We start from the raw sequence: 27,033 nt of genomic DNA, 5'->3' as shown, positions 1-27,033 counted from the left end.
AGCAGTGTGGTTTAGTTAGGGAGAGTCCATATTTTAATATTTCCAAAAGAAGCAACATCAATAAATTCGAAAAAACAAAATTAGAGAGACATATAAACATTATTTGAGCCAAATCAAAAGCTGAATAAACCAAAGAAGAGAGAGAAAAAAAAATTAGTAATTGAAGTATTAAAGTATTTGGCTGTAAATATGGGTTGCTTTCTAGAAAAAAGTGGTGGGCTATTATTTAATTTTTCTAGATTGAGCTTACACAACTAAAGCCTAATTCGTCTCTCTCCAAAGTCAACACTGTGCTAAAGCCCACTCTAACCCAAACATAGATCCATCCTTGATTGTGTTATTGACTGAGGATAGCGAAAAGTGTTATCCTTATTGCATGAGAGTGTTTCCCCCCTCTTAGGTCTATGCTCCCTTTGCCATTGTAACAAAGAATATATACAGTTATATATGTGGAGAATCTACCCTAATCCCACTTTCTCAATGTATCATGCCTTTAAGAAAGATGAGACGTCATAAAGTGCCATTTAATTCAGGGCAATGTATTATATTGTAATAATGTGAACCATCAAATTCGTAGACCTTAAAGATCTTCTACGCTAGCAAGGGGCTTGTTTGTAGATTAAGTGGATAAGAGCAATATTAATGCACCTGAGTTGAGGTCTTGAGTTCAAATATCCCCTTTTCAATATCACTTGTATTTTTTTTTTAAAAAAAAAAACCAAAAGTGAAAAACATGTATTCAATTTATTAAATGGTAGTTATTTTATTGTTTTGCTTTTGGAAACATCGTCGTGTATTCACTTCATCGTAATTAGATGTCTTATTAGTTTATGATTTATCTAATGTTTTAATTTTTTTTTTTTTATATATCAAAACTGGCCCAGGAATCAAGATTTAAAAAATAAACAATTGAGATTATTAAAATATAAAATGATGAAACTAAGATGTCTCTCAAATAAACTTATTTATTTTTTTAGTGGTAATGATTTGGCAATTCCAAGATGCCACTATTGCCACAATCCATTCACATGAAACAAAGTCACTTTATTTATTAAAAACATGTTTTATCCATTTTCTTGAAAGAATCCAAGTATATAAAAATATTAATGTAACTCCCTCTCCACTTGATCATTCTTCCACCTTTTTATTTCTCCTTTCCATATCTCCCCCACTTGATTTTGGGACCGTTTGTTGTCCCATCCCAATCCCATCTAATCCAATCTAACCCAATCATTTCATGATCCCACAGCATCTTACGATGAACTCAGCCTCACCCAATCATCCAACTTTATAGTTTTATACACACATTTTGTGTATTTTAGTGCTTATTTGCTTGCACGTCCCTAATAAACTACTTAGCTGCCCATCTGTCAACATGACGATATTAAACAGCCCCCCAACCCCAACCCCAACCCCATTTTATTTTCCTCTCAACACTCTCTACCCCTTCCCCAACCTCAGCCCCAACTTTCTCTTCTGCCAAACACTTCTTAATTTTCTCTCTATTTTCCGGGAAAATCCATGTTCATCTTTGCCACCCAAAAACCCTAGAATAATATAGCCAACAAAGCTGCTCTTGAGCCTCTTGACCCTATGGACCCTAAATTCTACAGAATTTCCCCATTTGGGACTGACCCAGCAGACCCTGATCAGCCCATGACGTCAGAGAATGGTCCGGGCTCGCCCTCCTCAGGGGAGGAGACAAAGGTGGCCACTGCCCCATCACCCAAGAAAAGGTAATTAATTAAGTAGGCTTTTTTTCTTTCTTTCTTATTTTGGGTTTTTTCTTTTGCAAAAAAAAGAAAAGAAATTTGTAGGGTTGTTTATAATTTTGGAAATTAAATTGACCGTTATAATGGTTGGTTCTGTTGGTTTCTGTTTTAGGAGGGGAGTGCAGAAGAGGGTGGTGACAGTACCGATCGGTGACGTGGAGGGATCCAAGAGCAAAGGGGAGGGCCATCCACCGTCGGATTCTTGGGCTTGGAGGAAGTACGGCCAAAAGCCCATCAAAGGGTCTCCATATCCCAGGTATTTATTCAATTATTCTTCTTTATATTTTCTCAGTACAATTTTTTATAAAATTCAATAACTGTTGTTCATGAGATTTGAATTCGGAATTTTTCGAGATAAAAATATATTACAGATGCAGTAATTTTAATCATTTAGTATGTGAATATAATATATTATATGGTTTAAATTCAAGAGATTATATTTTTATAGTATTTTGAAAATCCTAAAATATCCACTCAATTATTTATTTTTTGTGGAAAATGAAGAAAAATAAAATAATTGATGCATTGAGCTTCTTAAGTTTTCTTGTATTCGCCGCCGGATGTTGTATTGATTATTATTATTATTATTAGTTTTTTTTAAATCAATGATGTATTGATTATTTGTTGTCTTTCATTTGTTACACTGCGTATTTTAGTCCATGAAGGCGGCTCTATTAAAATGCGCCTGCTGTCGTAGTAAGGAACACCATCCACGCTCTCGCATCTCGTGAGAAGCACGCTCTAGGATCCAGTTCAAAAATGACAAAATCTTGAGAAAAGGTTAATTGAACCACAATATATCATCGGCTTTTCATGAATAGATCCATTCTACAAATATCCATATAGAGCCCACTTAAAAGAGAAAAACTTAAAACAAGCCACGTGTTATTTTATAATTGGTTCGTATATAATTTTGGAGTGCTGTTATTTCTACCCACCTGTCCTATTTTCCTACCCACCTTATTTTCAAAATTTTACTGATAAATTTACTTCTTTGCAAAATAACTTTTAAAGACAAATTTAAAACCCTCTTTGTTCATTAATATAAGCTTGACACATCATTAAAATTCAATATAAGGGTTTAAAAAAATGACACATCACCGCTTCTTTCTTCAGAAAGGATGAACATAACTCACCCAAACTTCATTTTTATTGAAATCCAATCCCTTTTCTTTTCCTTGCGCACTAGAATTAGAATCTTTAGTTTTTTCTACATGGCTAATTTGTTTTCAAATCGGACCTAATATACTTCCGTCTTCCAGAAACAATAGAACCTTCAACCATGTCTAGGCGTCAGAAAGAGACAAAAAGGAATTCCTGATTGACATAAATAATTGGAAATAAGATAAAATTATTAGTTTATTTGAATATGAGAGAGAGAGAGAGAGAGAGAGAGAGAGAGAGAGAGAGAGATAAAAGCAAAGGAACCATTCATGATCATGGGAATCAAAATACAATGGGTTCTATTTGGGTTTTGAGGATTTATATTTTTTAACGAAGAGGTTTGGGTTGGGGGTTAAACACATTAAGAACCAATTAAAAAAAGACAAGTGGCTAGTTTTGGATTTTTCTCTTCAAATAGGCTCTATATGGGTATTTGTATAATATGTCATGCAAAAATGGACTTTTTACTAAAATCCTAATATATAATTGTTGTGGACTCTCATTTGGCAATAATTTACAGGAATGTTGCTATCTGTACCACATTTACTGATCACATTACTGACTACCTCTCTAATATAAGTGAGTCCGACATACAATGGTGTTGTCCACCTCTATTAGAGATGAGGTCGTCAATAAATGTGGTACAAATAGTAATATTGAACTCAGAGATGTAAAAAGATATTTTATATGAACAAAAAAGTAGGAATATGAAATTTTACTTTTATGCCAAGGGGATCTAGCCTTTTGGCAAATAGCCTTAATTTGTAGACAAATAGTCTCTGGTTTGAACTCTCATGACAACATGATAATGTGTGTGTGAGAAAATATGAAGTTTGAGAAAGATCAATTGATTTCTGAATACTTTCTAAGTTTTAGAAGAATTTTAGTGACCTATATTGACAAAATTTAGAAGAATTTTCTGAAAATATGAAGTAGAATGCATCTTCCGTATAGCTTTTACATGTTTACATGTAAAGCGACCTCATTTTGAGATTTAAAAGTTAAATTTTCGATTTAGGGTTTAGTATGTATATTGAAAATTTTGTGAACGTAATTTTTGGCACCACCGATATCTTTTGCTACCCACCCACATGAGGGTTTGAGACCAACTTGTAATGATGAACAGATTAAGACCACCTTGCTTACTTGGTTTAGCTCATTATACTAGCAACTTAGTTACAAGCCCACTTTACAAGACCTAGTAAATGACATTATTTTTAACACGAACGCCCTCATTTGAAAATAATATACGCTTCTTTCTTAATAAAAAAAAAATAGTTTGCACTCTTTCAAATGTGTTAAATGTGACACAAATTTTTATATAAGCTTTTGATTTATATATTGATTTATGATATGAATGCAAATTTTTTATTGATGGCGTTTGTTTTAACTACTTGTTTGTTAATAATTTTATTTAATCTACATTTGGTATCTTTTGCAGGGGATATTATCGATGTAGTAGCTCCAAGGGTTGCCCGGCAAGAAAACAAGTGGAGAGAAGTCGTGTGGACCCCACAATGCTCTTGATCACCTATGCTTGTGAACACAACCACCCCAAGCCCACTACCAAACCACACCAACCCTCCACCGCCACGTCACCCAACACCGAACCCGAACTTCCCGCCAAAACTGTCACACCCAATGATGAGGAGCTCACAATTTTTGCGAGCCAAGTCGACCTTGACCTTAGTGACGACTCGGCCACGTTGCTTAGCGACTTCGGTTGGTTCAGTGACGTGGCATCGACAGCTGTTCTAGAAAGTCCGATTTGTGCGGGAAATAGTAGTTGCGCTGATTATGATGTGGCAACGAGGTTGGGAGATGAGGAGGACGAGTATTTGTTCGCCGATCTGGGCGAGTTACCAGAGGGTTCAGTGTTTTTCCGACACAGGATGGTGGAATCGGACGAGCAGAATCGGAGATGTAGTTTAAGTGTAGTTCCTTGTTGCGATAGTAGAGGATAAAAACCGCAGACGTTGAATCAAATGGTTGAGAGTAGGAACCACATTTTCTAATCACAAAGTGGGTAAGACAGTTGTTAGTTTACACATTAACTGTCGTATCCCGTGGTAAAAAAATGTGGTAACTCTAATATTACTAAGTGTTGAATATCATTATTTGTTGATTGAATGAACCCTAAGAAGCTACAAATTTTCTTGTATAAAATATGCTTCATAATATTTTTTTTTTTTGGGGTATTGTTTTGTACAAATTTTTCTTGGACAAACGCAAAGAATAAAGAAGAGGAAAAAAAATCGGGACATCATTTTCCTTCTGCCATGTTTATGATTATTAATTCACCTTGTACTTGTAGTAGTTTTGATATTATTGCCGACCGGATCCAAAGATAACGTTCTTAAAATTTGATTGACATCATATAATAACACGAAAAACCTTGGACATTTGGAGTATGGCCTTTATTATTATTATTATTTTTTTTCAAATATATTTTTTCGTTTCCTCAAGATTTTGCAAGAAAACAAATGGGGTGAATTTGCTAAAATACTATAACAAGCAAACAAATATCACCTGGGGGCTACAATTTACGTATACAGACCCTTGCCTAGTAGGCAATTTTTGCAAACAATATATCTGACATACTAGTTTCAACTTTCACTGCCGGTGATAATATACAAAGAGAAGGGAGAAAAACAAAAAATATAAAAATAAAAAGAGTATAAAAACACCAGCAGAAAGAATTACCAAGTCTAGTTTGAGCAGCATCCAATTCTCTTAAAAACAGAACTATCATCTTTGACATTTATGGTCTGTCCTTTGGACGGAACAGCAGTAGCACTGCCGTTGTTGCCTGCCTCAACTGCCCTCTTGCTTACGACCCGGTATATTTGAGTCAAGACTTCAGTAAATGCACTTTCTACATTGGTTGCTTCCAATGCAGAAGTTTCCATGAAGTAGAGGGACTCTCTTTCAGCAAAAGATTTACCATCCTCTTTTGAGACGGCCACCAGATGGCGAAGATCTGATTTGTTGCCAATGAGCATGACTACAATGTTGGGGTCGGTATGGTCCCTCAGCTCCTTCAACCACCTTGCTACATTCTCAAATGTGGCTCCCCGAGTTACATCATACACTAGCAAAGCACCCACGGCTCCTCGGTAATATGCACTTGTAATGGCTCGATATCTATAAGAATAAGGAAATTAGTGGAAACTACAAAACAGCTGTTAATTTGACACAAATCATTAATGTTAGAATTTTAAATACCAACTTGCAACTATAGCAGTATTCTCTAGCGGGGAATTGACCAGACAATTGATTTGATATAATTTCCAGTTGGACATGACACTCAATTTAGGTAGATTCCAACGGAGACAAAATATGGGCCTTTATGCAGATGAAAATATAGCAGTCCAACTATTTGCAGCTTTGCAGGCAGAATGAGACTGGGGATGAAAATCAAGCATTTATGCCATCTGATAACATTTTAGATACCAATACAACATCATGAATTGGTGAAAATAAAATGCCCTGATAACAGTTAGCTCCACTGAAAATTGAACATTCATGCAACTCATGTTCAAATGCCCTATGGTTTAGTTATTGGCACAACAAATCATGGTAATCAGCATATATTGAACCACGAATTAGACAAAACATGCTAAAGTCCCAGGCAGCATCAACAATAAGGCGGCCAGCTGGTTTATCTGTCCCTCAGTGAACCTGGTGTTACCAAATGCAGATAGTGTTGTTAGCCGTTCATGCTTTTCCTAAAAATTATATTCTCCACCAGGACTCAATAGGAATCAATCGCTTACAGGCAGCTAACAAAAATAACATACATACATATGAAATGAACTAAAGCAGTAACTTGTGTATTTTGAGTACGGATATATGAAAGTCAAAAGCATTTGCGAATGCTAATCAGGTAAACTATTGTTCTAACATGACAATTAACTCATAGGAGAGGAGTGGTGTCACAATGAAAGCTAGAAATACAGTGGGATAAAAAACAAAAAGTTTTCCCAAAGCCAAACATCAAAGTACGGTTTCATACTACAGCAGATGGAAAATACAAGTATTTCCATGAACTAAACAGAAATAAATGGCTGTTAAGAGCACTGCAGAGGTTCATTACACTTTACCAACAAAACTCAAAATTGAAAGTTTTCAAAATTCCTTCTTTTCCTCTGAGGATTGTTTGTAGGTAATGACTGAAAGTGCACTTTAGCATATAACTTCAAATTCATTTCTAAATACATTCAATATAAAGACAACATCAAGCCAGATGGTCATTTTTCTATCAAATCAACAACTTGGATGCAAATGAGGGGACAGAGGAACACACCCCAGAGCACCTCCTCTAAAAAATATCTGGAACCTGAACATATTGCAAAAAATCAAATTCTTCAGGTGCATCTTTCTACAAAGAAGGCTCAAAACGAAACCGTATTGCAATATTTAATCCAAATATAGACCAGGCATGCCTCTTTTGTAGAGAGGTGGTGGAAAACATTGACCACTAGTTGACATAATGTCCTGTTCTGAAAAGTGTCTAGATGCGTGTTGGCATGGTCTGCCAATACCCTAACACAAAATTACCCTTTCTCGATTGGGTTGAAGATACAGAGAACAAACAGATGACAAGCAGGGAATAACACTAGTAATTTGTGGGAAAAACCGTCGGCCTTGTGCTGGGAGCTCCGGGAACATGGTGTGCAATGTTATTCAAGAACCACAAGCCTAACCCTATTCAGGCCATTACTATTGCTACTAAATGTCTCACAAACTTCGCCCTGAGATACAACATCTTACAAAAAGAACCCAAATAATCCCCTCCCACAAAGAGGATCAAATGGAAACCCCCAGAGGAGCACTTCATTAAACACAACTTGGATGCTCCGGTAAAGAATAGCAATCAAGTAAAATCTAGCTTTATCATCAAAAACTCTGATAAAACCCACTCTTTGCAGACAATAGAGACCTAGACTTTGGTACTGTTCCAATGGCAGAATGCAAAGCCCTAAAGTGACTCCAAACTAGTAATTGACAGCACCACGAGCCAAAAAATTAACAAGCCATAGCAGTTGCTGGTCATGAGAGATATACACTCAGCTTCCACATGGAGCACATAGAACTCCAACATGTTATCAAAGAGGCAAATGTGGTGGCAGACGTACTTGCTGAGTCTGCATACATCATGTTTCATGTACTGGACTCCCCTCTTCATCATCAACAGAGCCAGCTTGGATCTTGTAGGCTGTGGGCACTATTCAGGTGAGTCTATTAATAACCCAAAAAAAAAAGTTTTTCTACTACGCTATGAATATTCTTTTTTTAGAACAGGGTAAATTAAGAACAGCCCCTACATTCAAATCTCCTTTCTCTGATCAGTTTTTCTTTTGTCAAGCAATATCTGCCTATTTTCTTTCTCCATTAATAACGATATTGCGATGGTGATCTGATCACCTTATCAAATTTTTACTCACCCTAGGACTTAATACTTTCCAGCCATAAAGTTGGCAAATTAAAGCTTTTAAGACTGGCTTAATAACAAATTACAATTAAGTAGCCATAATGGAGTCAAATAAATGCTTCAATGATTCTTGAAAATTGAGATCAAACAATGAATAATTGAAAAACCTCCCCTCCATACACTGCCAACAAGCCAAGTAATAAAAAAGAACAAAGAATAGTCCATGTTAGGGATACACTTCCAAAGGACCAACTACTCTGAGTCCCAAATTTCCAAGTAATGAAATGAGAAACAAATAAGAAAAGTGTCTTACAGCTTCTCACATCAAGAAAGTTGTATAGTGAACAGACAATCTATGTTTCCTATGTATTACATCCAAAGCATGTTGAGACTTCAGGCCCTATTAAATGCATGCTTCTCTGATCTTTAGTTCTACAATGATCATCTATTACCTATCTACATAATAATTGCCTAAGATTTAGGAAGACAAAGAAAAAAACATCAAAACCCCATGATATTTCAGAAACTATGGAAAAACCCTTTTGACAAAACCGAATGTTGTATTCGTCCTGTTTACCTCTGATTCATTACTAACATATACAAACCAATCTGCCTAAGGCTTCATATGCCTAAATATTTCAGCAGAAAGAAAGAACAGCTATCATAAATCATCAGAAGAATTTGAAAAGCCACAAACCTATGATATCTGATCTTCAGAAAGAATAAGCCTCTAGAGCATACAATCCAACTCGAACCCCAAATAGTAAAAATCAAAGTTTTTCCAATACTCTAGAGAAAACCCATGTCTAATCAGATAAAACGATCAAACCCCACATCACAAAAGCCAAAAAAATTTGGCAATAAACAAAGGAAAAAGAAAATCCACACCTCTCTTGGCCAGCAGTGTCCCAAATCTGAGCCTTAATGGTTTTTCCATCAACGTTCATAGTCTTGGTAGCAAACTCCACCCCAATAGTAGACTTGGACTCCAGATTAAACTCGTTCCTCGTGAACCTGGAAAGCAGGTTTGATTTTCCTACACCAGAATCACCAATCAAAACCAGCTTGAACAAGTAATCATAGTCGTCATCAGCTTTGTACCCAGCCATATATGATATATACTTCTTACTGAGAGAGATAAGAGAAATAGAGAGAAGGAATTAGAGAAAGAAAGAGCAAAGAGCAAAGAGCAACGAGCATAAAGGACACAGCTTTTTTCTTGGTTTGGTCTAAAGTCTAACAAGTGTTGAAATTGGCGTAAGAGCAAATGGGGATATGGTGGTCTTTAAATTTTTCTTTTTTAGAAAAAGGCAAAGATTTGGTTTTTAATATATTGAAGGATTTTGTAGGTAAAGATTTTGAAATGGGAAATGATAGAGACTATTTTACTGGTCTGGCTGAAATCCAGGAAGAGAATAATAGCCGCAGACACGAGAATACGATAATGGTGCCACACAACTTTTCTAGTACAGAGACACACACACACACAAAAACATTCTTAACTTTCTTACGCGGAAGCTACACCAAAAATCCAAAATGTTGCAATTGCAAATGAAAGAAGGCGGGAACATGTGTTACGGTTACTTGTTAAAATCAAATTGGGGTTTTGCAGTGGTGAAATTAGGATTTTATCTGTGGATAGAGGGGGTATCACAAAAGAGGGTTGGGATCACATATCCTTAAAATTGGGGAAATTTAAGTGTTTGGGTTTTTTTTTGGTGAGGAAATTTTAAGTGTTTTAGGATTTCATTTGTTTTGAGTGTTTTGAGTGTTTTTTTTTTTGGGTGAGGTTTTCAGGTTGGGCTTGTTTTAAGAAAACCAGTGTCAGTTTTTTAAATTATAGGAAGTTCAAAGCCTCTTTGTTATGTTGTAAATGAGCTTTAGGTATGTTTTTAAAGTCCATTTCATATAGAATTTTTTTAAAAAAATAATTTGAGCTCTTATCTTGGGCATAATAATAAAACACCCAAATTTTAATGCCTAGCCTCAATTATTGAATAGCCAGCTCCCATATAACAAAATTTGCAGGTAGCTAGCTAGGGTAAATATGTGAGTGAGATCGATAGATTTATCATATTTCTCCATCATATTGATTGCCTTCCCATATAGGTAGCTAGCTAGGGTTCCCAAAATAGCAAAATAGAAAATGAAAGGTGCAAAATCTATAAAAATAAAATGAATTGTAAAAGATAGTTTATGAATAAATGAAAAGAAAAGGGAGAGAGAAGCTTCAAATCAAGAGGATTGAAAAAATGACTCAGAGAGTTGTTTCTCTTCATCTTTCAATCTTGGGCCTTAAAAGGTCCACTGGCTAACTACATGTATGAGAAGGTAATCAATATGATGGAGAAATAGTATGAATCCTTCGCTCTCACTAACATATATATCTCAAGATATAATTACATGGATGAACCAAAATAAAAGTAAGGAGAAAATTAAAAGAGAAAGATAAGGAGCAACATAAATAGAAAGTTTTGTCACTCTAAGGTTATCTTACCAGAATTTTGTTATTGTCAGGTATTCTGATTAGAACTTTAATCACTGTCAGGTTATCTAATTAGAGTCACATACATTCATATCAAGCTAAATATATTGAGCATAACAAAACATTTTGTTCATCAGAATAATTGTATTTTATTTATTTGGATTGAGTTATTAATAAATTGAATTTTGTTATATTTAATTAGGGTATACTAGTGATTTGCCCCTTGAACTTGTACTTTAGTTTCAATTGACCCCTTTTTTTTTTTTTTTTATATTTAGAAAATTAAGGATATGAACTTTTTTTTTTCCGCCAATTTCCCCCTTACCATCTAAATCATCAACATTTCATCCAATTTTCAGTTAAATCATTAAAAATAAATTTATTTATTTTAGATAAAATTAAAGAAAAAGGAACAAAACAAAAACTATCCTACCCACAGACCCCCCTTCTCCTCTCTCTTTTAATTCCCCAACTTGACTACCCATTTCCCACCAACAACTCACCCCAAGACTAATTGGCAACCCATCCCCTCTCCCAACCGTCGTTGCCTCCCCTTTCGCAACACACCCCCAAACCCACGACCACCCCTTTACCATCGCAGCCTCCCTCTCTCTCTCTTTCTCTCTCTCTCTCTCTCTCTCTCTCTCTCTCAACAACTCACCCTCCCACAGCCTCCACCCCACAACCATCACACACTCTCTCTTTCTTCCCCCAAACCCCAAGTCCATCCCCGACACCCACAAAATCACCCACCTCACCACAACCCCTCTACCTCTTGTGTTATTTTTTATCAAGTGGATCTGGGTTTTTTTTTTTTTTTTTTTTTTTTCTGTGTTCAAATAAGTGTATATGGGTTTTTTTGTTCAAATATATGGTGGAGGTTTTGGTGTTGTTGTATGAGATGTGTTCGATTTTGGGGAAGAAGGGGGTTGGTATGAGGCTTATAGGAAGTGTTGGTAAGCAGAAATTCAAAGGCTAATAGGAAGTCTGAGGATGACATTTTCTCTACTCTTTTTTTTTTTAAAATAATAAAAATTTTATTTCTATCATTATTGATTATTATTTCAAATTTCAAATTATTTTATTTCATTTTTATTTATTTTTAACGTACAAAATGACCACTTTGCCCTCATATTTAACGGCAAATTGGATGAAATGTTGTGGATTTAGACTGTAGGGGGGAAATTGGCGAAAAAAAAAAGAGTTCATATCCTTAATTTTCTAAAAAAAAAGGATATGGGGCAAATCGAAAATTAGGTACAAATTTAGGGGGTAAATCACTAGTATACCCTATTTAATTATTATAAATATGTTATTATTCAATAGAGGATAAAAATGAATAGAAGGAAAATAAGATAGACAAAAAAAATTTCTTTGATTTGAACTCACCCAATAAAAAATCCTTCAATTCTCCAAAAAATAAAAAAGGCTTATTTATACTAATGCCCCTTGAAACTATGGTCAAATCTTACATTGCCCCCCTCAAACTTAAAGTGGCCTACTTACCCCACTTAACCGTGGTTTGGTGACTCACTTTGCCCCTTGCCATCAACTTCGTCCAAAAGTATGTTAACTATGATGATGTGGCAAGAGTATTTGTGTAATCTCATATACATGGATCATTATCCACCAATTGAGTAAGTGATATAGCAAGTGGAGCCCACTTCCACATAGATTAAAACAAAATTAAATATTCTAATAATTAAAATTTAAAAAAAACATTAAAAAAACAAAGGAAAATGAATCAAACCCATAAGTTTCTTCAAAAAATAAAAACCAGAAAAGCAAAACCCCCACACCCAGACATTAATCACAACCCAGGCATTTCTTCTTCAATTAAATTTCCAGAAAAACTGACCCACCTCCCAGCCAACCCGACCCACACCCACCCCCTTTCCACCGCCCAACACCTCTCCCATTATCTCTCTCTTTCCCTCTCTCTTCTCCCTTCATGAACCAAATCCGTAGGCCCCCTCCTTAATCTAGAGCCGCTACCCCTCTTCCTCGATCCCAGATTCGCACCAGACCTCCCTAACCCAAAACCACCCTCCCTTCCTCGACCATAGATTGGCAACAGCGAGATTCAACGGGTTGGCTGAGAGGAGAGAGAGTTTTCACACTTCATATATTTGTCATCTCTTCTCATTACAACATTCATCACCCAAATCATCTTCATCACCCATCTCCCCTTAACCCCATTCCCTTAAAAAGCTTTCACCTTTGAGCCTTCTTTCATTCTTTTACAGAGAAAAACCAAAAGGGTTTTCTCCTTCATCTAAACAAAACCCTAAGGGCCTGTCTGGTAACGTTTTCAAAGAATGTTTTCTGAGAATATTTTCAGGAAATGAAAATGCGTCTGGTAGATTAATTAGAAAACATCTTTAGAAAACAAAAACAATGAAAACATGTCTGGTAGTACAATTGTTTTTCAGGTGTATTTTTGTTAATTTCAGTTCTAATTTATTTTAATTATGATATTTTTAGAGGCTAAAATTATTATAAACAATGAAAAAAAAATTAAAGCTCAAAAACTATCTTATCTCCTTTCTTTTTTCTTTCTTTTTTTTCTTCTTCTTCTTTTTCTCCTTTTCTCTCTTTCCTCCTCTTTTCTTCTTCTTTTCCTTCGCACTCTGTTTCTTTTTTCTCTTTTTTCATCCTCTTTCCTTCTTTCTTCCCCTTTTCTTCTTCCTTTACTTCCCAAGGCCGTTTATCTTCTTTCTCCTTTTCTTCCTCTTTTCTTCTTCCTTTCCTTCCCAGGCCGTACCTACTCCTCCTTCCTTCCATGGCATGAATCCCATACACCCTCTCTCTCTCTCTCTCTCTCTCTCTCTCTCTCTCTCTCTCTCTCTCCACTAATTAATGGTTGTGGTGGTGGTTGAGCTGGGTATGTGGGTCGGAGAAGATGGGTGTTGTTCTTTTCTTTTCTCTTCCTTTGTATATGTTTTTCTTTTCTTTTCTTCTTCCTATGTATTTTTTTTTCTGAGTTTGTTGGGTTGGAGAAGATGGGTGTTGTTCATGTTGGTGGGTTTATCGGTTGTCAAGAGAGAGAGCTAGAGTTGTTGATGGGATGCATTCTCGTGTCTTCAGAAAACACTGAAAATGAAATTACTGAAAACAACTTTTTTTCATTTTCAACTTTTGTTCACAAAGTTAGATTTGTTTTCAGAAAACGTTTTGTGAGGGAAAACGAAAACAATGCACCGAACGTACCTTATATGCCTCAAAGCCATGAACTTTTCCAGCGCTAATCACCTCACCCCCATAGCCACCACCATAAAAACCCCAAACACAGACACGAGTTGACTGAGAGGAGAGAATTCTTTTATATAAAAAAAAGTATTTAATTTTTTTAGTTTTTCCAATTTTTTTAATTGTTAATTGATAATTTAATTTGTTATCTTTTATATTTTATTTTTATAGAAATTTAGTGAAATACCCATTCCTAGACATAAAACTATAAATATACCCTATACCATTCATTATATATAAACATACCCAAAATAAACCCAAAAATCAACAATTGTATATTTTTTAATTTAATTAATAAGATGAAATATCTTTATTACCCTTTTTTGCATTAAATTAGTTTTGGATCTCGTTTGAAGCCTCAAGCCCCTTTCCTGCTTCAAACCACCATCTCCCCTCTGTTCTCTCCCTTCTTCCCTCTCTCTGCCTTCAAAGTAAACCAAACAGTCTCAAAGCCATGGACCAACACAAGACTGACGACAATCTCCATTACACCGGTGGCCTCACACATGTTCTCGCCACCGATGTTTCCATTTCCTTTGCAGGTTTGTTCCATCTGCTTCAATTCGTTATTTCCCTTTTGATTTTTGCTTAATTAACTTGAATTTTGACTTGATTTCAGTTTCTTCGTTGAATTTGGTGCTAATTTCTATTTTTTCGATATGAACAGAGCTAATGGTTAAGCTTGCTAAGTTCTGTGGCTACTCTGTAGATTTGAGGTGTCAATTGCCGGATGAAGGTGTTCAGAATGCCGACGCTGATGGTGGTTGCAAGAAGAAAGAAGATGAAGACGATTTCTCTTTCGCATGCTCCAACCCCGACGGATCGCCGATTTCCATCGACGATATATTCCAAAATGGCCAGATCCGTCTTGTGTTCTCGATTTTCAACCCGGATCTCTTGTTTGCAGATGCGACGACGATTTTTCCAGAGCCAGAGGGGTTGCCGCTTCCTCTTCCTCTCTACGGCCGCCATTTCAGAAGCTCATCAGTGACGCCTCTGATGTACGTATTTTCACCGTTTATTCTTATGTTGATTGCTCATTTCAATATTTTCTAGTGTTTATTGTATGAATTGTTGTGTTTTCTGTTTGTGTTTGGCTTGTGAACATTTTAAATTCAACGACTTAGTTTGTATGGCTTAGGTTAGAGATTTGAACACGTTAACTTTTATGTTGTAGTTTATGATCGTTTCAACAACTTATTTTAAACATTAGCTTATTTGACCAAGAAATCTGTTTTAATGAGTTATGTAAGCATGACATGACAAGTTGCTAGTGAGTTTGTTTCTTCACTTCAAGTGCGTATTAATTTGTGTGGAAGGAAGGTTTCAATTTTTCATGTTGAAGAATGACATGACAGAGATCAAAAAGAATTATTTCTGTAATTAATTTGTTGCCTTGCTACTTTTTTAATTCTCACAGCGGAACAAAAAAGGTCCAGACTTTAAACACAAAGAAACTGGTGAAGCACTATGGCTCAGCAGTTCACCGGCATGGGTGCTACCTAAGCTGCCACCTTTAAGAACTAAGCAAGCTGTGACGATTGGCAATACGCCTCCCACATGAAACACGCAAGCATCTGTTAGTTGTGTTTGAGCAAATTTTGGAAAATGGATTTTGGCTGTCCTGATATTCCAATTATTCTGATGTTTTGCTGCTTATTGCGCCTGTTTATAGTAGCGTCGGAGACCACATGGATGATTTATTTAATTCTTCCATCTTGCCCTGCACATGCTTAATATATTTCTGAAATGTACCATACTATATAGAAAATACATCTTCAGGGAATGCATATTTTATTGCATGCTGGCTGGGTTTGTACTGGCTTTAAATCTTGTCAGTCAAGCAAGTCAAGCCTCTACACTATTGAAGTTATGGTATTTTCAAGTATAGCAGGAAGGCTTTTGTTGTTCAGATTTGGTGAACAACCTTGGTACCATTGCAAGGTCTGGCACCAAGGAATTTATGCAAGCCTTGGCTGCTGGTGCTTCTCTTGTTGCAGATAAGGTCATTGTTACTGCCAAGCACAATGATGATGAGCAGTATGTGTGGGAGCCACTCCGATTCAATATTTATGGTATGTGGAGTAATGAAGGATAAATTAATTATGCAAATGAAATGATGTAGTTGATTTTGAGTGGTATGGAGTTGTAAACTTTTATCGTACCTATTATACAAATGAAATGATGTAGTTGTTAACTTCCAGTAAGTGGTATGAACAGTTGTGATACTGTTCATACCCTGCAACTGAGTTGATTTCTATGACATAGTATTAACAGTGTACTTCTATGAGATAGTATTAACAGATTTTCAGTAACAAAGCATGCTCTATATTTTGCTCTATATATAGCTATGCACTTGAAGTTTATGATATGTAGAATGTGATTTTTACTAGGAATATAGTTCTATGACATAGTATTAACAGTGTACTTTTTTTTTCTTGTAGAGGTTTTTCCTTTTGCCTTTACGATTGTATCTGGTGAAACTATAGACAATTGGAGGTGGTTTCTGCAAAGGATATCGGATGTCTTGCTAGGTTTTTTTGGGTTTTTTGTATGAAATAGTATTAACAGTGTTTTTTGTATCAAATGGTATTAACAATGTTTTTCGTATGAAATGGTATTAACAATGTTTTTTGTATGAAATGGTATTAACAATGTTTTTATTTGTATGAAATTGTATTAACAATGTTTTTTTTTGAATGAAATGGTACTAACAATGTTTTTCTATGAAATGGTATTAACAATGTACTTCTATAGCATGATATTAACAATGCACTTCTATAGCATGGTATTAACAATGCACTTTTATGACATGGTATTAACAATGTACATTTATGACATGGTATTAACAATGCACTTCTATGACATGGTTTGTGGAGGTTTGATGGAGAATGAAGGGTCGTGGGGACAAACCCTTGGTTTTGTTATTTTTTAATTTTTTTATATTTTAAGTTTGGGTTTTTGCAAAAAAATTTGATATGGGCTCATTGGGCTTGTTTTGGGTTTTTTTGGGAATTTTGTTTTGGGCTTTTTTTAAGTTAATCAATGGCAGAGATGTAATTTATAGGAACTTCAATACTAATTTCATATGCTCCCTTATTTTTATTAGCTGATGTGGCACAATAAGTCTGAGTTTAGGTGGGCCAGTAATTGATGATGTACGAAATTACCAAAACACTCCTGCCACATCATCAAAGTTAACAGACTTTTGGACGAAGTTAATGGCACGGGGCAAAATAGGTCACCAAATCACGATCAAGTGGGATAAGTGGGCCACTTTAAGTTTGGGAGGGCAATGTGAGATTTGACCGTAGTTTCAGAGGGCATTGGTACATAAGCCAAAAAGGAATAAATCATACTTTCATACAATGTCTTGTCTTTTCCAATGTAGAAGTGAGTCTAAATTATTACATGTGGATGGTTTGAAAAACTGTTGTATAGAGAATTTCTCATTATTGATTAATTTGATTTTATGTTTATCAAAAGGCTGAAACTTTCATTGTGTACCACTCTTATAAAATTAGATTGTCAAGATGTTGCAGACATGGGCTTAGCCAAGTTGGTTAAAACAGATGCTCCCCACTCTGCACCCGAGTTCGAACCCCCCTCCTCGTAGTGTAGATTAAATTAAAGTAGGTTATCGCTTGTATTAAAAGATTGTCAAGATATAATGTTGAATAATAAAGTTTAATAAGAGATTAACATGTCCAAAAAAAAAAATCGTATAAAAGAAATTGTATGGATAAATCTAAAGAGAAAACAAGGATGGTGAGCTAATGCATGATGTTTGTTTGTGCCGAACCTTTGATTCTATGCTCACTCTGAATGTTCATGTGAGTTAACTGCCCGACCATCCCCATCTCGAGTTGGAGCCTCGAGGCCAATAATGCAACCAACTAATTAGTAATTGTAGGGCATGTTTGGTGGGCTGGACTGGATTGGATATATCCAATTAAAATCAACATGGGTCTAGTCCGTTGTTTGATGGATTTAAATGCACCTGGGACTGGTTTGGATGAAAATATTTACGTCGGCTACAAATCCAGCAGACGAGGGATTAGGAAACCCAAGCAAAGACGTGGGTTTACAACGACGCCTCCGCCTCCTTCTTCTCGTCTTCTCTTTATTAGATTTTCTTCTCTGATGCTACAATCTTATCACTTATCCCACGTATTTCAAGCAATCTTATCATTTACTCTCTCTCTCTCTCTCTCTAAAATAGGAACAAGAAAGAAAAAGTACTTTGAATAGAAGGTTGGTGGATTTGAAGAGAAGGATAAATCATAAAAGAAAAGGATCTTTTCACCATAATTCTTTTTTTCATTTTCTAGTTATTCCTTAAACTCGAATTCTTTTTTTCTTTTTTTTTTGTCTCTGTCTCTCTGTTTGTTTTTGTTCTTGGTAAGAATCCCTTATTTTCTCCATTTATCTATCCAATTCCCTTTTTTTGTTGTGAATTTTGTTGATGAGTTGATCTAATTTAGGCCCCGTTGCTTTTTTTTGCCAAAAACCTGCTTCATTTTAAAGTTAAGCAGTTTAAGGTGTTTGGTAAAAAGAAAATATCCCGATTATTTTAAAAGCAATGACCTTTTGACAGCAGCTTTTAAAAGCAGGTTGCTTTCAAAAGAAGCAGAGATGAACATTTAATGAATTTTTTTAATTCCCAAAATACCATCATTCATTTTAAAAAAATGACACCACCTCCACTTTCACATCCAACTCCACCACTTGCACCACCACATTCACTACCTCCACAACCACCGCCACCACATCCTTTGCCTCCTCATCCTCCACCACCACCACCACAACCACCACCTCCTCCTTCACCTCCACCTCCACCTCCACCTCCACAACGACCACCACCACCACCACCACCACAACCACCACCTCCTCCAAAACCTCCAAATCCACCACCACCTCCACAACCAACATCACCACCACCTCCACCACCACCACCACCACATCCTCCTCCTCATCCTCCGCCACTACCACCTCATCCACCACCTCCACCCCCACCTCCTCCTCCACCACCACCACCACCACCACCACCACCACCACCTCCTCCTCCAAAACCTCCAAATCCACCACCACCTCCACAACCAACATCACCACCACCACATCTTCCTCCTCATCCTCCGCCACCACCACCACCAACTCCACCTTCATCACCACCACCACCTCCACTCCATCACCACAACTACCACCACGCTGCCACTACCACCACCACCACCACCTCCACAACCGCCATCCCCACAACCACCAACTCCACCTTCATTACTACCACCACCTCCACTCCATCACTACAACTACCACCACATGATTAGTACATAACACTTTTAACATTATGTCTATTTTAGTCATTATTCACAGTTATAACAATTTTATATTAAAATTTACCAAACGCTTTTACACTGCTTTTTGTACTAACAGCACTTTAAAAATATTGTTTACCAAACATGGAGCTGCTTTACTTTACAGCTAATTATTTTCAAATCACAGTAGAAGCAACTTTTTTTAAAAGTGACAGCAATCCCAAACTAGGCCTTAATCTCAGTTGTTCTGGGTTAATGAATAATATCAAATGTTCGATGTAAGTCCCAATCTAAATAATTGATTCTTTAATTTGATGCTTTTTAATTTTAATTTTGTGTCTATTTTAGTAATTGTTTACGATATCAAATAATGAAATAAACACTAAAATTTAATTAAAAAATCGAAATCCAAGAGTCCTGTCTGGTCTAGCAAATTGATGTACCAAACAACTGATAGGACTTAAAGTCCAAGCCAATCCAAACTAGCCCAATCCAACACTCAAAGTCGAATCCTAACCAATCCAGTCCAGCTCACCAAACGGGCCATAGAGACTCCAGTGAGAGTCTGAGAGACCTTGTCCCTGGTTGAGCTTTCAGGCTTCAGAACTTACCTTCAGAATTTATCAGGGTTTTTATATCTTGGGAATGAAAAAGCACTGGACGATCATGCAAATTCTTGGCCTTTTCACTTTGGTTAATTTTTTCTTTCTGAATTGTAAAGGGTTGTGGGAATTTTGATCAGAGTTGCCATATCAATTACAATGAAGCTTTTGTTTTCCTTCATGCCTGCCTTCCCTTCTGTTGATTCTCTTGCGGCTGCTGGTTTTTATCAGGTTTCTGAATTTCTAAAATGGAATTCGTTTTTAGCTTCCATCTTTGTCTCTAATGTTGGTCTTGGTACATAACTCACTGTTGTCTACATTCAACATGGTAAGGTAAGGCATGACGGAAAAAGTGAAGTGACATCAAGTGTTTACATATAGAATGTCATGTTTGGTGTCGATCATCATGCAGATGATTGGGTGTGAAGATGGTTGGTGGATTGAACTCACGAGACGACATATATATATATATATTTCCTGGAGTGCTCCTCCTCTCGGATGTGAAGGAGGAAACAATTCATTACCAGGAAATTAATAATAAAAATAAATGTATAATGATCGGTACTCAAAACCTCAAAATACAGCATTGACACATGCATGCGTTTTTTGTCCTTTTTGTATGACTAAAAATTTGGATGGACTATTTCATAAGGTACCTCGAGAGTTGATTAGAAAACATGATAAGAGCTACATCAACATCACAAAGAATAGAGAGTTCATAGGCTTTCTTCATAAGTCCGTTTCTTCTTTTGCAGAAAGTGACTAGTCTATTGGTCGTATTCTCAATCCTCTTGATCTGAATTTTCACTCTTCCCATTCATTTAATTTATTCCTAAACTAGCTTTCACAATTCCTTTTAACTCTTGCAGCTTTCCTTTTCTATTTTGCTATTTAATCCTGTGTTACTTGTTGCAGGTAAGGAGATGAGCTTGAACATCTGTTGGAGATGATGACGATGATATGCATGTGGGGGTGTTTGAGATAATTAAGCACCTGTCATGTCAACCAAAGTGTCAAATATTGCCTTTTGTTAGATCGAGAGGCTGTGAAGGCTGGAGATTGGTTGAGAATCTCATGGCACAGAGGTTCTTGATGATATTATCATCAACTAATCCGATGGGCTTAATTGAGTTTTGTAGTTGGTCCTTCCAGTAAAGCCAGCCTTGCTCCTCCATCACTACTTGAAACTTCCTAGTACCGACCTTTCTCTATCTAATACATATAGCACACAAAGCAGTTATAAAGAATCTGAAGAAGAAATTAAGAGGAAGAAGAAATGTAGAAGAATATAGAAGATATCCCTGAAAGAATGTTCTAAAAGCCACCATGGAATTGAAAAAAATAGAGGTCATCCAACTTGAGTTTTTGTCACTATCAAGTGTTAGAGTTTTGTTACTGTCATGGACCAGAGTTTTATGTTTATCACGTATCTGATTGAGGATATAGTTTTTTTTATATATATTATATTATTATAAATATTTTATTATCCATAAAGAGAAAAATGAATATTTAAAAAAAAAAGGCCAAAAAACTTTCTAACATAATAAGGGTATTTGTGGAATTGTGAAAATTTCATTAAATGGAGCGTGCTGCTTCAACTGAAAGCAGCTTTAAAAAGCAACTGTCAAAAGACCATTGCTTTTAAAATAAGCAGGATATTTTTTCTTCACTGACAAGATGGGAAAATGAGGCTAAAAAAATGAGTTTTACAAACACTAGCCCAAAAAGTTCATGCAAAAGGTCAAGCATGTACTTGGAGTCAGCTCAATCAGGGAAAATTTTATGGTAAATTTAGCTTACCCTCTCTAAATTGAATTTTTCTTAACTGCAATTCATCACTTTTTATTCCTATTAATAAAACCCATTTTTTACAAGTAAAAACTCATGACTAGGATCCACCTCATCAAATTACCTTATCAAGCTCAAGATTTGATTTATTGTGCTGATTCCCAAAATACCCCTACATATTTGCAATTGTTTTCTACATATCTGAAGATAAGTACTGCTGACAATTTTAACTCTGCAATTGTCTGATCAAAATGAGAACATCACATTATATGATATAATAATGGTTGAAGAGATGTGTTAAAATATGTGGTTTTTTGTGTGTTCCCTGATCCATATATATATATATTTACGTACTTAGTGCTAGCTTCTTACCTCTTGATTATGCAGACTTTATAATAGTAAAGAAAGAAACCAAGAACAATAAGCATCGAACAAGAGAAGGAAAAGAAAAACCATTAGCACAAACACCATATTGATGATGACAGGTTCAATACATAATCAGATGATGATCTCCTTACTGTCCTCGTTCATGCCTAGGAAGATTAACATTGTAACATCTAGACCCAAATATAAAGAATTCTATACTTTGATTAATTTAATAAATTATGAAATTACAATTTTGCCCCTGAGGTAGGGTAATTTGGTCATTTTTTAAATCTGGAAGGATTTGGGGGAAATGAATGGTACTATTGCGTAGATCGTACCGAGATGAGTCTGTAAGCACGTAGTGGGCTGGAATCGGAGTTGTAATGAAGAAGTTACGATCTACGGAAGTGCAGTGGCACAACCGTAAATATTTCGAAGTCCAAATTTTAACTCAGATTTCCTTCTCTCTCTCTCTCTCTCTCTCTCTCTCTCTCTCTCTCTCGTGCGACCCCCCTTGGTGTTGTACAGCAGCGACGGTTTCACTATCGCCACCGCCACGGCCCTCCATCGGAGCTGGGACCGGTCCCAAAACGACCGGCCAGTTTCCCCTGTCCTACCCCACTCGATCCCAACCACTACCGCCGCCGGTTCTAGCCGGAATTTGCAGAAATCCGGCTGATTTTCTACCCGTATTTCTTTTCGCTGGTTCGGACGTTTTCGGCTACCAAATCTTGCGATCTAAATATGCTTTTTATCCTCTCGATGTGCTCTAACTGCTGGTTGGGTTATTTAGGATTAATTTCTGCGTTTTGGAATGAATTTAAGCGATAGAAGTTTTGGCCAATTTTGGCCCTTGATTCCAGCCACCTCTGACCACTTTTTGGGGTTGGTCCAAGAACAAAAGTTGCTTCACTCAATGTCCTGATCATGTAGGTATAAGTCTTGAGCGGCAATTTGGAGATTTTCATATCGCCAAAATGACTTTGGACACGCACGTGCTACTGGCGTGTGTGGCGGTGCGTGTGCATTGTTTGGGTGTCCCTCTTGGTCCTTAAATGATCCCCATGTCGTACCGAGCATGACGGTATACTCAGATTTGAATTTGGTTATCGTTTGATAGTCGATCGAATATTGCATATTAGGCGTTATCCGGGTTCGATATGTTTGGACCGTTGGATCGACTTCATTTTAATATATGTTGATCTAGACATCCTCAGGATCCTGTAGGAATTCGCGGATCGTGAATCGGAGTCTCGGATGCTCCGATTCAATAACTTAAAGTTTGCGTAAAATGATAACAAGTTTGGTGTAGTGGTTTGTGAATGGGCCCTCCTCCTTTGAGAGTTAAGGTTCAAGTCCCTTCAATGACACAAAATCTTCTATTTTTTTAAGGTGAATAAAGGGCAACAAAGTTAGCAAGTGATGGCTAGCCGACGATGGGCAACGAGTGGTGGGTGGCGGGTGGCAACTGGTCGGCGGTGGTGGATGGCTGGCCGGCGGTGACAGTTGGCCGGAAGGAGATTGCCAGAGGTGGACCTGTGGCATAGTGTACTTGCCTTAGAAGGAGTGGCATTGTGTGTAATTTTGAATTTTTTATATTATATTATTGTAAAATTAGGTACTACTTTTTAGTCTTTGGCCTTATGCTAATTAGATGAAATTGTATTTCTATCTTCCAAATTAGTAAACTATATTGTGTTTTAAAACTAAAATTCCCTATTTTCTATAAGTTTAACTGGTCTCTTTGTGCCTTGTTTTCGTTTACATTCCATCAACTTGGCCTTGGTTTAAGTTTGTAAGTGATAACTATGGGATTTATGGATTTAATTGATCTCGTTTGTTGACTTACTTTGTAAAGTTTAATTGGATGGACCCATAATGAACAATCAATTCAAACTTTACTGCCTTAGAATTCATTGTTCTTATTTTATTTGCATGAATTTCTTGTTTTCTTAGTTACCCTTTGTTAAACTGTGCTTGATTTTTATCATGTTTATATTACATAATGCTACATGATTGTGTTTTTGTCATGGCCCCAAGTAAAAGTTTATCAATTTTGTTTCACTTACTTATATGTATATGTAGATGTCAGTATCTACATTTATATTCTTTTTGGCATTTCACAACATCTTGATCGTCCAAATAATTCAATGCTTACAGATTGACCACATAAGCAAAGACAAATTTTTTTTGTTTATTCCAAATAGTTTAATTTCATTGCTTATAGCAATTTCACTACCTTGGGGGCAGATTGGTGATTGCCATGGTCTATATGCCCTCACATCCGCCACTTGGACTGTTTTAAGGGAAAGATGCTCATGCTTTTGGAGCAGAATAAGTATAGTTTTTTTTCTTTTTTTAATCAATGGGGTTGGGGATTCGAATTTAAGGACGTCTTCTAACATTAAAAAGGGAAGTACCATTAGATAAAGAGATAGTTAGTTTCTATTCCAACATGACTAGATCAATTATTAGTGTTTGGTTGCTTCTGAAAGCAAATTTCCATCATAACTTATTCTCCCACATCGAAAGAGTGCAGAAATAAAAGCTCACATGTGTGTATAAAATGCAGCCAAAACACAATGGGTAACCTATCTTTGCGCTTGGGGCAATGACGCAGCTAATGAGGTTCTAACCGAGGCGCGTCTATTGCTGGTTGAAAACTATTTCCAAACCCCCTCTTAGGCCTTGGCTCAGCCTTGTGCCTTCGAGAATTTCTGCAAGGGCTCCCTTCGGGGTAAAGCCCTACAAATTCTAGTTTGAAGTTTTTATAGCCCTAATTTACCCTCTAATTCCAATTGTTGATGTTTAATTTAATTGGGTTCAATTTCTTTATGGATGATCAAAATTTCCTGGAAGATAATTCTTGTGTGCCTTGGGATATTAAACCTAGAAATCAAATGCAATATGGTAATTGTATATTATCATCCAAAAGGCTTTTTATCACAAAATGTCCCTGACGTTTGCGAAACTATCAGATTGCATCCTTAAAGTTTTTTTCTATTACTTGTGGTCCCTAACGTTAATATGGGTGCTCTTAAATAGTCCATCCGTAAGAAAAAAATCGTTAAATCCCCATTTTATGAGGGATATAATCATCAAAATCAATCCCTTTTGACCTCTTCAACACCTAGACCCATTTGCCACCACTTTGGAACCATTTCCCTCCATTTCTTATTGGAATTGGAGGGCGACTAAAGCTGCAGTTCCATTTTCACATGCTAAAAGAATGTCTTACTTTGGACGAAGAACAAGCGATGAAAATGGAAGGGAAGAACATGACCAAATTGCACTATAAACAACACACGTTGAACAAATTGAATAAACTAAACTACGAACCACTGTGAACAAATTGAACCACTACATACATCAAAAACCACTTCCATACATAAAAAATCACTTTCAATTACATCATCAACCACATTCAGTTCCATCACATTAACCCCTACAAGACTTCCATAAAAAATCACTTCCATGCATACAAAAATCCTAGACCACTTCCATCAAAAACCACTTTCAGTTTCATCACTTTAAAGCCTAGAAAGCTTCCATAAAAAAACAATATCATACATCAAAAACCTTAGACCACTTTCCAATTACAGTTCCATAAAACATCATCTCAAACTCTCCACGGCCTTCCTTTCTTTGCTAGAGACTTTAATTTCCTTCTTTGGACAGTTTGTGATGTTGAGGCTTGCTGGGATGAAGAATTGTGTGCAGTAGGAGGTTGTGATCCCACTTGAGGTGCTGGAGAGGGTTGTGAAAACCTGACAACTGCTAGAGAAGGTGAGAAGGTAAAAGGGAGTTGATCTGACGATTATATCCCTCATAAAATTGGGGATTTAACGATTTTTTTTTATGGAGGGACTATTTGAGAACACCCAAATTAACGTTAAGGACCACGAGTGATAAAAAAAACTTTAAGGATGCAATATGATAGTTTCGCAAACATCAGGAACGTTTTGTGATAAAAAGCCTATCATCCAAATATACCTTGTCACATTTTCTTTTTATCAATACAGTAGGAGGAATTTTGAACTTCGAACTTTGTCAGTAATAAGAAGAAAAATATCAATAAATTAAGACCTAATTGGTTACTCTATCGCGTTTCGACAACTACACTGGATCAATTTTAGCCATATTTAAAGCCGAAAGGCCTACAAATTTAGCATTAAGGGGGACCATGTAGCAAGGTTCTAAGTTATACAAATGGTTGTTAAAGTATCCAAATCAATATTTATTTTTTTATATTTTATGAATATCCTAGTTAATATTACACGTGCCACTAACCATTACTAGTTCTGAAAGGAACCTAGTTAAAATTACATTCTCCAGAAACAAAAATTTGTCAAACTTTCACCTTGAAAATTCCAAGTACTTAAAATGAACCATATTTTGCACTAGTGTTTTCACTAAAGTAAGTATTCACCTGCTGTCCCTTTGGCCTTTTTCCCAAAAATAAAAAATTCACTGCTGTCCCACATCGGTGAAGTCTAAGTTACTCTTTCTACATCAAAGGGTTTTGTTGAACCAAAAAAAACAATTTCACTATTAGAGCACCTATAATGAGCTCTCTAAATTAGATTTTTAGACAAATTTTAGGGTGGATTTGAAAAAATACAACTCCAGGAGCTTCTAAATTTGAGGAAATAGAAAAAAATCCTAGTTGCTCATAATTTAATGCGGCTTTATTTTATGAGTATTTTAAACCTTTAATTAACACTAACTATTTCTATATATATATATATATATATATATATATATATATATATATATTAATAGAAGTGGACTAATTAAAAAAGTTATAGCTTTTAGTACTCGCTAATCTAGAGAGTATGATTGGATTGTGACAAAAAAAAAG

The 27,033-nt window shown here is 36.1% G+C and overlaps 2 protein-coding genes and 1 non-coding gene across 3 annotated transcripts; 2 read left to right on the top strand and 1 right to left on the bottom strand.

Annotated features, from left to right (window-relative positions):
• The first annotated feature begins 1,376 nt into the window (after positions 1-1,376).
• On the top strand, positions 1,377-5,205 carry LOC110769738 (putative WRKY transcription factor 69). The gene is made up of 3 exons (XM_021973765.2): positions 1,377-1,736; positions 1,885-2,028; positions 4,378-5,205. The coding sequence occupies exons 1-3, from the start codon at positions 1,594-1,596 to the stop codon at positions 4,898-4,900; spliced, it is 810 nt and encodes a 269-aa protein (XP_021829457.2). The 5' UTR covers positions 1,377-1,593; the 3' UTR covers positions 4,901-5,205.
• Positions 5,206-5,420: 215 nt separating this feature from the next.
• On the bottom strand, positions 5,421-9,722 carry LOC110769739 (ras-related protein Rab11D). Its single transcript, XM_021973766.2, has 2 exons — positions 9,259-9,722; positions 5,421-6,080 (listed from the first exon to the last, which is right to left on the bottom strand). The coding sequence occupies exons 1-2, from the start codon at positions 9,477-9,479 to the stop codon at positions 5,645-5,647; spliced, it is 657 nt and encodes a 218-aa protein (XP_021829458.2). The 5' UTR covers positions 9,480-9,722; the 3' UTR covers positions 5,421-5,644.
• A 15,043-nt stretch (positions 9,723-24,765) lies between these two features.
• On the top strand, positions 24,766-24,917 carry LOC148295624 (U4 spliceosomal RNA). Its single transcript, XR_015834954.1, has one exon. It is a non-coding gene; the product is annotated as a U4 spliceosomal RNA (small nuclear RNA).
• Positions 24,918-27,033: the final 2,116 nt, after the last annotated feature.

This window comes from Prunus avium, chromosome 3 (assembly GCF_965620075.1).
Source record: "Prunus avium chromosome 3, drPruAviu1.hap1.1, whole genome shotgun sequence".
Lineage (NCBI taxonomy): Eukaryota > Viridiplantae > Streptophyta > Magnoliopsida > Rosales > Rosaceae > Prunus > Prunus avium.
The sequence above is the reverse complement of the archived record's forward strand: the minus strand, read 5'-3'. Positions and strand labels throughout refer to the sequence as shown.